Below are 14,711 nucleotides of genomic sequence, written 5' to 3' on the forward strand. Positions count from 1 at the left end.
CACACAAGGTGCATGATTCTTTTATTACCAGGCTACTAAAATCTAATTAAAATTTCATATTTGGTTTTGTCCGTGCTTAAGTGTCCTCCAGCAATATGGCTATGTGCCAGTTTCATCACAAGTGATGTAAACTGCTCTGGAACTAGCAAACGGTATAGTATTTCTTCTTTGTCTTCGTTCACCCAGAGAGTAAATCATTCTTCATTTCAAAATATAGACATGGGTCAGTGCCAACTTGCTCAACTGTTTCTCCCTCTTCTATGGCTATATTTTCTGGCCATGTTTAGTGTATTCCACATTAACTCACTAACTTAACCCTTACATTTTTTCCCCACAGAGGTTACAATATGCAATAAGTTATGTCTGCTAGACATGCCATTTCTGTTAACCCTTAAGTTGATTTTTTGGCATTTCAAAATAGAAATGTAGAGCGACCTCCTACTCCAAGGTTTGTCATATTATGGTTGTAATTTTAATGTCAACAGAAACATTATTGATTCTCACTGGGGCAAGTTTGCTAAACATTCCTTGTCATATACTTCCTAATACATGTAGGTTTTCTTTTAAGAGGGGACTTGATTTGAAGCAACTGTTAGCTAAGAGGTTGGCTGGTCCTTATAAATTCTTGGGGAATTTACCTTGTAGTAGATGTTCTTTCTGACGTTATATACATTTCAGTACATCATTGTTCAATAGAAATACTTCCAAGATTTTTTTATATTTGAGGTACTATTAGATGTGACATTATTAAGGCTGTTTACCTGGCTAGATGTTTCTGTGGTAACTCCTATGTTGGCAGGACCTAGATCTTTTTAAGGAACAAATTTGTCTCCATCTCAGAGATACTCACTGTAAAAGTGAGTATACTGCATTATTTAAGCACATAAAAGTACACAATTGAGCCTCTTTTGTTGTTATGGGTATTGATTACATTACAACCAAAATGCAACCCACTGGCTGTTGTATACAACCGGTACTAGATAAGAAGGAAAGATTTTGCATTTTTTTCTGCGGTGCCCATTTAAGTCCTGGTTTGAATGAGAATGTAGAATTTCCAGTCATATGTCTAAACATTTTTTGGGGGGACGGAATCATATTTATCCCCTTTATGTTTGTTTACATTTTACTTTAAGTGCAATTTACTGGATATAGCATGGAATAAGCATTAGATAACTATGAAATATTTAGACAAAAATTATTATTGATGCTCATTTGAGCTTTGGTTTGTACGGCAATATATAATTTTCAGCTGTATTTCTACTTTTTCTGGTACACACATTTATTTATATTCTTATGAGTATATTTAAACTTTAGAAGTATCACATGACAATAGTAGGACGTTATACATATGTTCCTGATTAGTGGCACTTCTTATTTTACTCACTGAGGAAGTTTTAGTGAAACTGGTCTGGATGTGTTTGGAGCTGCTTTTTAATAAACGCTGATGCCGACTTTTTGGTCCTTGGCTGATGAATTTTTTTGTTTTGCTATACATACACACACAGGCACAGATGTATACATATATAATTAAGTATAGAAAAAACAATGATCTTAATGATGAACACCTACCTACCTCAGAGAACTCATTCCCTATAACCCCAGTGCATGGACAGATGCTCCATTTACAGTACAGCAGCTCAAGATGCACATGACAAGGCACAGATGGAAGTATCCAACTATCCCATGTACTGCAGGGGTCTCTAAGCAACATAAGTAATTTTGAAGCCATCAAGTTAAGTGCTACTTCATCCCTTTTCTCTATGGGAACGCCAAACTATTATATGAATAATCACTGAAGTAAATGTATAACTATTCTCCTACTAGCTATTCCCATATGCTTCAAATGGCTGACATGCACAACATACTGAAGCAAGAACATAACTTTGGAGAGTCATATAAACATGAGTTGGTGGGTTATTTTATATTTCTGTAAAAAGTAAGCCACAAAAATGTTTGTTTTCTAATAAAGATCAGAATACATTTCTGCTTTACTGTATTTAGTACAAACATTCTCCACATTTAATTATGTATTTTATTGTCTGTGCAATAAAGGCCATGCCCTTTCCAAAATTTGATTTTGGATTTCACTTCATGGCCAGTACTTCAATAAGATTAAATGGTGACGTTGGGAATATTATAAAATGTATAAAAATCAATAAATATACATACCAACATAATTTTCAACATCACTAACATAAAATGTTGGTGCAGGTACACTCATCTCCAGCCCATCTTTTTTTGGAATCAAAATTGGCACTGTGAATCCGTTCTCTTCTAAATATTCTTCAGTCAGTTGGCATCCATTTAGTTTCACAACTATTTCATCAGCACTAGAAGAAAATAAAAAAGTCAACTGTAGAAAAAAGAAAATATGGACTATTATTGATGTAAATAATTAAGGTAATCTGTTAAAGTGCAAGTTACTGAACACATGATTTGTAAAGTGTTTAACAATCCAACTAATCTGTGATAGAACTGCTCTGAAAATGATAATGATAATAATAATAATAATAATAATAACAATAGTTACACAGATAGGAAACTATTTCCCACAAGCCATATGTCTCATAATATCCTAGACAATTTTTCTGGTGTACTTGACTATATACTAACATTAAAACAGCTTCAAAATCAAAAGCTACATTCATAGCTACAAGGCACTACATACGAAAGGCATCACAACAATTCAATTATTTTTACACCAGAATGAATACATTTATATGTGACATACAGATATCACAGCTTACACTGATATGTTGCCTGATTTGCAAGGGAACTGCAAAATGGAATGGCTACATGAAAAGTCTTCAGACATGAAAGCATAGGATTTTAGCACAGTCTGCTGTCACCAACTACGAACTGGTCTAAAGCCACAAAGATGTAGCTAATGGCAGACTGCTACAACTGAAGAGTGTTCAGTACCATTCCACAAGGATACGTATGACCATTAGTCTACACACTCATCTAATAAAATGGATACTTTCCAGCAGGTAACAGCATGTACTGTTTTTTGGAAAGCATGCCAAACAAACTCCATGAAGAAAAGGTAAAATTCAAGAAACCTAAACAAGATGAAGCAATGATGAAAATAACACACTATATGCTACTGCAAGCATATTACCCATTACTACTATACAGGGGAAAACTGCCAAAGTGCTATCAGCATACATGAGGATCTTACTAGTCTAAAAAACAACCATGTGGTATCTCGTTATACTCCCTTCCCCCCTCATTGGTTCTGCATTCTGCATTCGCCAAACATTCTCCAGCTCTTCCTGCCTCCAAAGCAAAAAAAAAAAAAAAAAAAAAAAAAAAAAAAAAAAAATGAAACATATATAACTTAAGTAATTTCTTGTTGATTTTGAAACACCAAAATTGGACAGCCTTTTTTCTAGCCAAGCTACTTCTGCAGCTCTGTCTCTATTAATACATGGTGGTACAGCCATTCCTATCTCCAAAAGTGAATATATATATATATATATATATATATATAAATATATATATATATATATATATATATAAATATATATATATATATATATATGTGTGTGTGTGTGTGTGTGTGTGTGAGAGAGAGAGACCCATTTTAAAATACTGATTTCTTTGTGGGGAGTGGGTATTCCTACAAAATCAAAGTCAGTGTTCCACCACTGTGCTGTTTCTGCATTCACTGTATTACTTTAATATCAAATATAAAGTAGTGATTGTTATCATATTGATCCCACATGCTAAAATTCAACTGTGTTTGTCAGTCACTTAACACTTCCATGCAGAATAGAGTTGGGTCTACTAAAGCTTCTCAATTAGAAATATGACCATACCACAGTCAGTCTGCAGTCAACAAATATATATTCGTTTCCATCCTTCCTCAATGGATAGGTCTTCAGATACAACCTCAGATACAACTTTGGCCACTCTAGACTTTAAGATACAAAGCTCAGGCTCCTTCTCTTATCCATAATCCCCTCCTATCCCCAACATTCAAAAGATCGAGTTTGCCCACAACCTCATGATAGAGCAAATCAGATTGACAGATAACAGACCCCTGAAACACAAAAGATCTCTGAATATTTACATCTCTGGAGCTAAAAGAGAAGAAGATGCCACTCTGGGAGAAGACCATACTGTTATACTGAAACCAAGAAAAGGTAACTTTCATAAAATGGAAGAGGGACGGAGGGCGGAAGGTTGAGGAAGGATGGAAGCAAATAACACAGAGCTATCTTTATGGCAAGTACATACCTTTCATATCTGATGCTGTCTCTTCCATCTGTTCCTCAACGGATGGGAAAGAGTTCCCAGCTAATGAGCTGTTCAAGTGGTCTCAAGGAAGGATATAGTCACTGTATTATTTTAATATCAAATCTAAAGTAGTGACTTTTATTACATTGGCTGCACATGCTAAAATTCCAGTATGTTTGTCAGTCATTTAACACTTCCTTGCAGAATAGAGTTGGATCTACTAAAACACTTCTCAGAAATATATCCATACCACAGTCAAGACTTGGAGAAATTAAACCGAAGGATATTCCAGAGAAAGGCTGAAACAAAAGCTACCCTATTCCTGGAGAGCAAACACCGTTTTTAATGAAAAATGAATGTGTGAATATTAAACCAAGTGACACCAGCACAAATATCATCTATGAAGGCCCTTGAAAAGAAAGCTGTGGAAGTTGACACAGACCTAGCTGAATTAGAGTTAACAGGCTTAGGCAAAGAAAGGCCCTCTTCTTTATAAACACAAAAGATGCAGTTGGATAGCCTTCTAGCTAAAGATACTTTTGAAACTCCTTGTCCCATCTGAGCTTTAGAGAAGAAGACAAATAGCCGGTCTTTCTTCCTACAAGTTTTGTTATGATGGACACAAAAATGGAGCTAGCGATGCACATCCAGCAGGTGAAGCACATATTCTCCATTGCTGATAAATTTTGGAAAGAGACTGATGATTTGGTTTGGTGGCTACTTTTGGGATAAAAGATGGATTAATTCACAGTGCTACTCAATACTTGTGAAAAATAATGTAAGGAGGCTTACAGGACAAAGCCTGTTGTTCTGATGCTCTCTGGGCTAAAGTTACTGCCACCAGAAAGTATTTTCAAAGTAAAAAATGTGATGTCTACCTTGCCTGCAGGCTTAAACAGTTGTTGGGTTAAGGCTTGAAGCAAAATGGTCATATCCGCAAAGGAGGGATATGATCCTTAAGGGGAGGTCTGTGGAGGAAAGTACCTCTTAAGAAAGCTTTGAATATTCTAAGAAAAGCTAAGGTCGACTGATTTTTCCCAATATGAAAATTTGAGATAGCTGCTAACTGAATCTTTATAGTACAGTAGCTGGCCCCATCATGAAAAATAGATGCAAGAAAATCTAAGATGGCTGGAAAAGGAGCCAAAAGAGTCCAGATTCTGTTGAGAGGCTCAAATAGAAAATCTCTTCCACCTTTTTAAATTTTTCTTGCAGATGCTCTCCGTCCAGGAAGATACAAGAATGTGGATCAATGGGAAAGAAAGCCTGGACTTCCTAGCCATCACTGGAGTGGAGAAACCAAGGGATTAATGTGAGGGCCTGAACGTCTGGATGAGGCATTCTGGACAAGTGAGAGAAGGTCTGGATCAGGGTCCACCACCCAAGGGGTGGTGTATCAAATGAGGTCAGAGGAAGGGAAACCACAGCTATTGAGGCTAGAAAAGGGCAATGAGAAGGACTGTGATTTTCCTCTCTGATGCTCTCTGCAGAAATTTTGGGATACGAGAGGTAGGGGGAAAAGCATACAGGAGTTCGGTGGGCTAAATGTGGGTCACAGTGTCCCTTGGTGATTTCCCCCTCCTGGGGGATCTGCACAAAGAAAATGCTGCATTTCGTGTTGGGAAGAGGAATGAGATAACAGTATGTTCAGCCCCAGCAACAGAAAAGCTGTTCTGCTGCCATCAAACTGAGGGTCCACTCATGAGACAGGGGTATAGGCCTGCGCAATGTACCCAACAGAACACTGGATTTCTCCGTGATGTGAACTGCTATTAGAAAGCAATCAGAAGATATCGCTCACTGCCACAGCCTCATTGCTTCTTGACATAATGGATAGAAACATGTTCCTCCTGTTTGCTGATGTACTAGACTAACCAATATGTTGTCCTTTTGGACAGAAATCACCCCCAGAGGTAGGACATCCTGAAAAGCCTGCAATTCTAGGAGAATTGTCGTTATCTCTCGAACACTGGTGTAAAACTGACATTGGAAGACCACATGCCTTGGACACAGTCTTTCCCAAGTAATCCCCCCCCCATGGGAAGCATCTGTAGTTGCTGTGGCTTTTGGGAGGAGGAGAAAAATTAGGCGACCTCAAGATACGTTGGGAGACTGAATCTACCATGGTATGTGTGTCCTTTAAATATTTGTTAAACGAGTTTGAAAACTCATGGGCTGGAACCTGACGGACCACTGTAGTGAAAGTATCCATTGCAGACCCCTCATGTGGTATCTGGTTAGAGAAATTAAGGTGATGGAGACAGCCACAGATCCTAGTAGTTGAAGAATCTATCTGGCTGGTGTCATCCAACAAGATAGAATCTTTAGTTCCTGGTTTTGCAGGGTGGACAATCTGTTCTTTGGAAGTCTTGCTATCTGGCTTCTGGCATCTAGATGAGCATCTATGAATTTCAATGGATGAACCAAGAGAAACTGGGACATGTCTAGATTCACTGTAACACCCAATAGGGAGCAAAGATGGAGCAAGTAGTTCCTGACACAAATGAGAAGAGTCCTTGTAGCAGCTGTTATTAGCCAGTTGTTTAGGTAGGGAACACTGAGAACCATTGCATTCTGAGATTAGCTGCGACCACTGCCATACACTTAGTGAACACCTGGGGGGTTGTGGTGACATGAAAGTGCTGGGCCCTGACCTGAAAATGACTTGATCCCAGCTGGAAGTGGAGAAACCTTCTGGCTTGCTTGTCCATCATAATGTGGTAGCATGCATCTAGAAGGTCTATCAAGCACATCCAGTCATTCTTCTTCAACAAGGGGGGGGGGGGTGGACTGAACCATGACCATTCAGAGATTCATGTGTTTGCTGTATCGATTGAGATGACTGAGGTCCCCATTCTTTTTGGGTGCCAAAAAGAATCTTAGGTAAGTTCCAGATCCATGTCGGTCTGGTAGGACCTCCTGGATGACTCACTTGTCCAGCAACTTTTTTATTTCCGCAGCACCAGCTTTTGTTTGAGACAGCAGAACACTGGAAAGTTTTTTTGACATTGGAGAGAAACAAAAGGGATCAAGTAGCCTCTGGTCATAATCTTCTTCTCCCCCTCTCAACTGTCCAGATTTTTGCAGAATGACCAGATTTTTTGCCTTATATTTTTGGTCTGTTCTTCAGAAAATTAATTGTTTTGAATCACTTAGGACTGAAGTCACTAATTAATGGCATACATTTCAGTTTACATCCTTCAGAAAATGCATGCTAACACAAATCCTGTTATTCAAGTAACTATCTAAATTTATAACAGCAATATTTAAAATTTATTTTTATTTTTAGGCCTTTGTTTCCCCATTATTTCAGACGTTGTCTAGATTTCTTGTACCAAGAGGTTGAGATGTATGCATGCATCTTTGGTGATGGATGCCCAGCGTTTTGAGTGCAGAGACAAGAGCCACTCAACTTCCACCAGAGTGCAGCAGTCAGGCAACCCTTCAGGAGCACTGATAAGGCCTCTCAAAGAAAGGACCCCCAGGACCCTTGATTCTGCAGGCCTCCTCTGCCAAGAGGGCAACATCCACCATTAGAATTCTTTCCTCTGCCATGAGGAAATGTCCAGAGAGAATCAATGGATCTTTCAGAGCCACAGTTTTTTACATTCCTTCTGGTTCCTGGAGAAGGGTCTCTGTGGAGCACTAAACCCTATTCCTATGGCAGAAAGTGTCTTACCATTTTGTTGACTCCTGGATAATGTGTCTTTGACTTTCAGTCCAAAAAGGGTCGAACCATCAAAAGTGGCATCCACAAATGGTGTCTTGAAGTGCTCTGCAAAGTCACACAAGTACATCCACGCATGTCTCCTTATGGTAATGCCTGTACCTTGGCTCTCAACATGCCTTTATTAGTGTTTGACATCAGGTACACAGAGACATTGGAAAGGGATTGTAGGGTGGCCAACTGTGAGTCTAATGTCTTTTTGTCCTCTGTACCCATGGATCTTGACAGAAAGACAGATTTGGTGATCCCCTTGGTCAAATCTCTATGAAATCTAGTTACATGTGTCAAGTAATTCAGCCCTCTCAGAGCAAAGGCAGCTGAAGCGCTGTCCAATGCCTCAGACTCCCTGTTAGGGGGATGGACAGAGGAGCTCTCTTCAGCAAGCTTCTTCTTCTTTGTCCCTGCCACTACCACCATGGAATCAACTGCCAGAACCTTGCTCCAATGTGGATGATCTTTAGGTGCAACTAGAAATTTATCTGGGTTACGTAGTATTAGTTCAGTCACATCTGGCTCCTTCCATGCTCGCCTAGAGACTAAATCAACCATCTCTTCTGTGGGAGGGACAACCCAAGAAGTAGCTGGGCCACATCCAATTCCTCTTGGGAGGGGGCTTCGGAGGAGCAAACACCTTTCTGTCTCAAGAGTTTGAGGATTTCCCAAAGTGAAATCTCAAGTGGTGATCTGGGGGATCCTTACCCTTCACCTTCAGTGAGTGACTCCTGTGGGGAGTTGATGTATCGCCTCTTGCATGTGTATTTCCTAGGAACTTCTCCAGTGGGATCCATTGGAGAGACTCAGAAGACTAAGGGGAGTCCTGAATGAGGACCATCTCGAGGCTCGATGGAACCAGCAGTCCCAATGGGACAGGAAGAGCAGGATCAGGACCAAAGGCTTTTCTCTGGGAGATGGGTGGAGCTGACAATGTAGGGGAAGTCCACTCACTAGAAATGGAAACTATTCACTCGACTGCCTCAAAAGCAGGAGCTGAGGGGAACGCAAAACCACCACAATATGACTGGTGATATCTAAACCAGCTGGGTCTCAGTATCCCACCTAGTTCTACTTCATGACTGACACTGGAACCAAGCTATCTAGAACTGAAGCTCCAAAATTAAGGGAAGGTTCTGACAACTTTGGAGTCAATCCACTACCTCAGATCCTATAATGACATTTTCACTCCAAGAACGCTCTGGATCTGAGGTGCCTAAGACTAGATGGATCACAGATATTACCAGAGTGGAAGATAACTATGTCTTTAGATTGGACGAGGACAACTCTTAGGTTAAGCTTGGATCCAAGGTCCCTAAGCCAACAGAATAGATGAGGGGTAGGAGTGACCACAGGAAGGGGGGGGTAGGACCAAAGCTCACCAGTCTAACAAGGGCCAAAGCCGGGAGAACCCTCCAAATGAATTTGGGTCTTGTGGGACTTCCTTATAATCCTATCCACCCTGCTTCTGGTACACTGGACTGATCTGACGGAAGACGTTAAGGAGGTCTGGAAGATTTGTGTATAGGTCTTTCCTGCAAGAAGGTGGAAAGCAGTCTAGAGGAAACTGGACCTGGATAAAATCTTGCTTCCTGCAGTAATGGAATCTGATGGTTTAGAAAGTTTAGGGTTTGGAGCCAAAGAAGACACTGAAGAGGAGAAGCAGTTGGGGGAATACTTCCTAGCCTCTTTGCCTTTTCCCTTGGCTTGTCACTACTCTTCTCCCATTTATGTCGGTCTGTCTGGGGACTTCTTGGCAAATGGGGAAGCTTCAGCAGCAGAAGATAAAGATTGTGACGAGTTTCCCTCTGGGACTGGGAGAAGACTATTCAAAACCAATTTGTTACGACATTCATTAATGGATAGCTGGTCAAACACAGTACAAACAGCATACTCTTTACTAAGATGGGCTGCATCCAGACACTGCACACATTTCAGGTGAGCATCAGAATTAGGAAAGTACAGTTGTGTACACTTACCATAAATGTAGATGTTCGAGTGTATTCACTGTTGCAGTCATTACATTTGGGTAATCTGCTTGCAGGTTGCCCTCAGTTGGCCTGATTAACAAAGTCTTGGGTCCTGCATTGGTTGCTGTCCTTTCTTCCATGACGTCAGGTCGTCAGGGGTATAAAACATGCAGCCGACGCCATTACATCAGTTTTTCTTGCCCCAGATGTCAGGTGCCCCCCTAATGGGGAGCAAGTAAACATAAAAACACAAAGGTATACCTCCAACAAAAAAGCAAATACACCACAAAGGCTTTTAAGCATAGTAAAGGAAAGTAGAGGTATAGCCAAAAGAAGTTAGGGGGCAGGAGGGAGGGTAACCAGGACTGCAACAGTGAATACACTCGAACATCTACATTTATGGCAAGTGTACACAACTGTACTATGTTCTTCATGTATCACTGTTGCAATCATTACATTTGGGTAGATTCCAAAGCTATGGTTGGGAGGAGGAGTTTAGATAGCATTAGGGCCAGCTATAAGGCCCTGCAAGGCTGCAGTGGCAAAGCCAGCTCAGAATTTCGCGAAAAGTGGTAAATGATAATGCTTGGTGAAAGTATGCACAGAACTCCAGGTAGCAGCTTCTTGGATGTCCCTGGTAGGAACGCCTCTGAGAAAGGCTGTAGAAGTAGATGCAGCCCTGGTGGAGTGAGGTCTGATCCCCTGGGGGATAGGTTTTCCACGGTGCTTATAGCAGAAATGAATGCAATGGCTTATCCATTTAGAAATGGTTTGTTTTGAAATAGCCTTCCCATCTGCCCCTGCAGCAAATGCTACCAGCAGTTCAGATTTTCTTTGAGGTTTAGTCCTGTCCAAGTAGAATCTAAGTTGTCTGTGCACATCCAAGGAATGCAGAATCCGTTCTCCTTTGTTCTGTGGATTGGGAAAGAAGGTTGGCAAATGAATGGACTGATTAAGAGCCACACTGGATACCACCTTGGTCATGAAGGATGGACTGGTTCTGAGTGACACACTGTCCGCATGAAAGATGATGAAAGGCTCCATTGCCATAAAGGCCTGTAATTCAGATACCCTTCTAGCTGAAGTGACTGCTAAAAGAAAAGCTGTTTTCCAAGAAAGAATTTTTAAGTCTGCAGTAGCAGCTGGCTCGAAATGAGGTAGAGTGAGTTTCTCCAATACAAAGTTAAGGTCCCAGGCTGGGGTTGGAGCTCTCCTTGGTGGTCTCAGATTTTTGGCCCCTCTGAGGTACTGCTTGAGCAGTGGATGACAGAAGAGGGGAGGTTCTGTGTTATAATGAGCTGAAATGGCTGAGGCATGGATTTTAATGGAGGAAAAAGACAGGCCCTTGTGAAGCATCTCAGTTAAGTATTGTAAAATCTGAGGTAAATTGCGCACTGCTGTGCTCATCCCTTGAGATTGGTTCCAGGCACGGAATCTTTTCCATTTTTCAGCATAGGATTTTCTAGTACTAGGCCTCCTTGCCTCTAAGATGACATCCATCACAGGTTTGCTGAGGGATGGTAAGGGAGAGTTTAAGTAATTAGCCAGGCTGCAAGGTTCAGTGTTGGAAGCTGAGGGTGCAGAATCTGGTTCTCCTGCGAGACAGCAGGAAAGGAGTCTGAGGCAGGTGGAGATAACCGTGACACACTGTGCAGGAGGGGGTACCAGTGTTGGCGTGGCTAGTCTGGAGCAATCAAAATCATCCTTGGTTTGTCCTGTTTGACATTTAGTAGTACTATGGAGAGCAGAGGCAGTGGGGGGAAGGCATAGACTGATAGGTTTTTCCAGCTGAAGGGCAGAGCATCCACTTTCCATGCTTGTTTGAGGGGAGTCCTTGTGCAAAATTTGTCCAATTGGTAGCTCTGGGGGGAGGCAAACAGGTTTATATCTGGGCTCTATCATTCGTTTGTCAACATGTTGAAAATCCTTGGTTCCAGTTTCCACTCGTGTGGGTCCATGAGGTTTCTGCTTAGTCCGTCTGCCAGTGTATTTAATTTTCCTGGCAGGAATTGAGCTTGTAGGTGCACTTGGTAGCTCAAGGCTGTGTTCCACAATGCCATGGCTAGTCTGTAGAGGGTGTAAGAATGTGTACCCCCCTGCTTGTTTATGTACCACATAATAGTGGTGTTGTCTGTCTTTACCATTAGTTGTCCTGGAAGAATGTAATCTTTGAAGGGTGTCAGAGCATTCTGTACAGCTAACATTTCTTTTTGATTGACATGCAGGTGCATTTGACCTGGGCTCCATTTGCCCTGAATGCACTTCCCTGCCAGGTGAGCCCACCATGCATAGTCCGATGCATCTGTTGTTAGGGTTTGGGTGGCAGGGGGTAGTGTGAAAGGTAGTCCCTTGTTTTGGTGGCAGGCCTCTGCCCACCAAAGGAACTCTAGGCATAGGCAAGGTATGATAGGAATCATTGTTTCTAGGCTGTGAGAATGTTGACTCCATAAGCTTTTTAGATACCACTGTAGTTTCCTCATATGCAGTCTTGCATATGGAATTAGAAGAATGCAGGAGGCCATGAACCCCAAGGCTTGCAGTGTTTGTCTTGCAGATAGCAGGGCTTTTGTGGCCACTTGTTTGAAGTAGGTTGTCAAATGAATTTGCTTTTCTGGCATGAGGTAAGCCATCTGGGAAGTTCAAGCTTGCTCCCAGGAATGTAATTTGTTGACAGGGTAGCAGTTGTGATTTCTTTTCGTTTATGGTGTACCCCAGACAAGTTAGAAGCCTTTTTACAAACGCCAGATGATTCAAAGTATGTCCTGGCTTTCTGCCTGAATTAGACAATCATCCAGGTATGGGTATGTTTCAATACTTCTTTGCTTGCAAAATGCAATAACTGGAGCTAGGCACTTTGTGAATACCCTGGGCGCAGTAGATAAGCCAAAGGGCAGTGCAGAGAACTGATAGTGCGTGTAGCCTGCTTTGAAGCGGAGATATCTTCTGCAAGATTCCCTGATTGGGATGTGCAGGTATGCTTCTTTTAAATCTAGTATTGCCAACCAGGCATCTTTGCCTAGCACAGGAAGTAATTGGTGAAGAGTCAGCATCTTGAATTTTGGAATTTCCAGAAAGGTGTATAGAGTAGACAGGTCCAAGATTGGACGCCATGATTTGTCTTTTCTGGGTACCAGAAAAAGTCTGGAGTAGAAACCTTGACCCTTTTCCTTTCTGGTACCAGCTGAATAGTTCCCATGCTTAAACTGAGAAAGTACTTGTTTTTGAGCCTCTGCCCACTGATTTGGGGGTAGGTCTGGCCACCCAATTGGCGTTGGCAACGTGTGGAAGTGAAATCTGTATCCCTGGGACACTATATTTAAAACCCATTTGTCCTGGGTAATGAGTTCCCAGTTCTTTGCATGAAGAGCAATCTTTCCTCCAAAAGGGCAGTCAGAAGATAAGTGCTTGGAAATTTTAAAAGGAAGTCATTGAGACAGTTTACCATAAGGGTTGTCTTGTTATTCCCAGATTTGGAAGTGGAGGCCCCCCACTGCTTAGTTCTGTGAATCCCCTAGTACTGAAACCTGGGGTTTTTGCTGTGTCTGGGTTTGACTTGAGAAGACCTGGAAGGGGCTGGAAAGGACCAATTTTTAGAAGGCCAGTATCTACTAAATCTAGGAGGCTGAACTTGTAAAAAATCTTTAACAGTTTGCATAGATTTAACTTTATCTTCCACCTTTTTAAGAACGTCTTCAGCCTTGTTGCCAAACAGGCGGTCCTGATTTAAAGGAGCATCCAACAATTTAGCTTTAACATGATCAGGCAAAGGTTGTTCCTTAAGCCAAGCATGCCTTCTAAGCACATACTCAGTAACAGCAGCGCTGCAAGAGGCCTCAAAACCACAATGCAAAGTATGTTTTCCAACTTGTTCAGTAGAATGCATTAAATCCTGTAAGTCTTTATTTTCCACACAGTCAGGAATCAACATCATTTTCTGTTTAAACAGTCCAATAACATGTTGCTGACATTTTAACATATGAAATTGGCAGTTTAAAGCTCTAATTGCCAAGGTTGCTGAAGTATAAACCTTTTTACCTCATATGTCCAGCGCCCTGGAGTTTCTATCAGAAGGGGTAGGATTTTTAGCAGCAGAAGCCTTAATGCCCTTGGGCCCCTGTGAAATAGTCCCAGGATCTGCAATAGGATTTTTGAAAAGGAATTTGTGGGAGTCAGGAATATTATATAGCTCCACACACACACACACACACACACACACACACACACACACACACACACACACACACACACACACACACACACACACAAAAAACAAATAACTTCCAGCACTTAGCTGAGGTGAGCTTGAGCAAATGGAACCAAGTGTGTACTCTACGAGTGGCAAATGAAATCTGAGTTAATGTTGGGGATAGGATGGGATTATGGGTAAGGGGAGGAGCCTGTACTTTTGATCCTAAAGTCTAGAATGGCTGAAGTTGGATCTGAGGTCAGATCCGAAGGCCCATCTGTTGAGGGAAGGATGGAAAAGACAACATCAGATCATGATTTTGTGTCCCTGGTTCAGAGGGTTTGTTTCCATATCCCCAATCTCTAAATGTACTAGCTCCAAGACGGTTGCACCCACTCAAAATAAAGTGAATCATTTTCTTCCCTTATTTCTGAGTTGGTGTAATTGTGGAGGCATAAGGGGTGTGAGGCACAGCCCCCACATCAATGGGTACACACTCCTACCCCACAAAAATGCTTTAAATTTCATTCTTCGTTCTCTCTGTGACAGTCAGGCAGAGAGACAGTGTGACTGCCAGGTCAAGCATCATGAATGT

The 14,711-nt window shown here is 41.5% G+C and overlaps 1 protein-coding gene across 5 annotated transcripts in view; it reads right to left on the reverse strand.

The window, feature by feature from the left end:
* The window catches only part of PHF2 (PHD finger protein 2), a 3,400,138-nt gene that overhangs the window by 2,407,051 nt on the left and 978,376 nt on the right, over positions 1-14,711 (reverse strand). For all 5 annotated transcript variants that reach the window (XM_044078128.1, XM_044078127.1, XM_044078125.1 and 2 more), the window contains exon 5: positions 2,170-2,330. In XM_044078128.1, coding sequence (XP_043934063.1) covers positions 2,170-2,330 — 161 coding nt within the window. The remainder of the gene's footprint in view (positions 1-2,169; positions 2,331-14,711) is intronic.

This window comes from Protopterus annectens, chromosome 7.part0 (genome assembly GCF_019279795.1).
Source record: "Protopterus annectens isolate FY-2018-M chromosome 7.part0, PAN1.0, whole genome shotgun sequence".
Taxonomy (NCBI): domain Eukaryota; kingdom Metazoa; phylum Chordata; order Ceratodontiformes; family Protopteridae; genus Protopterus; species Protopterus annectens.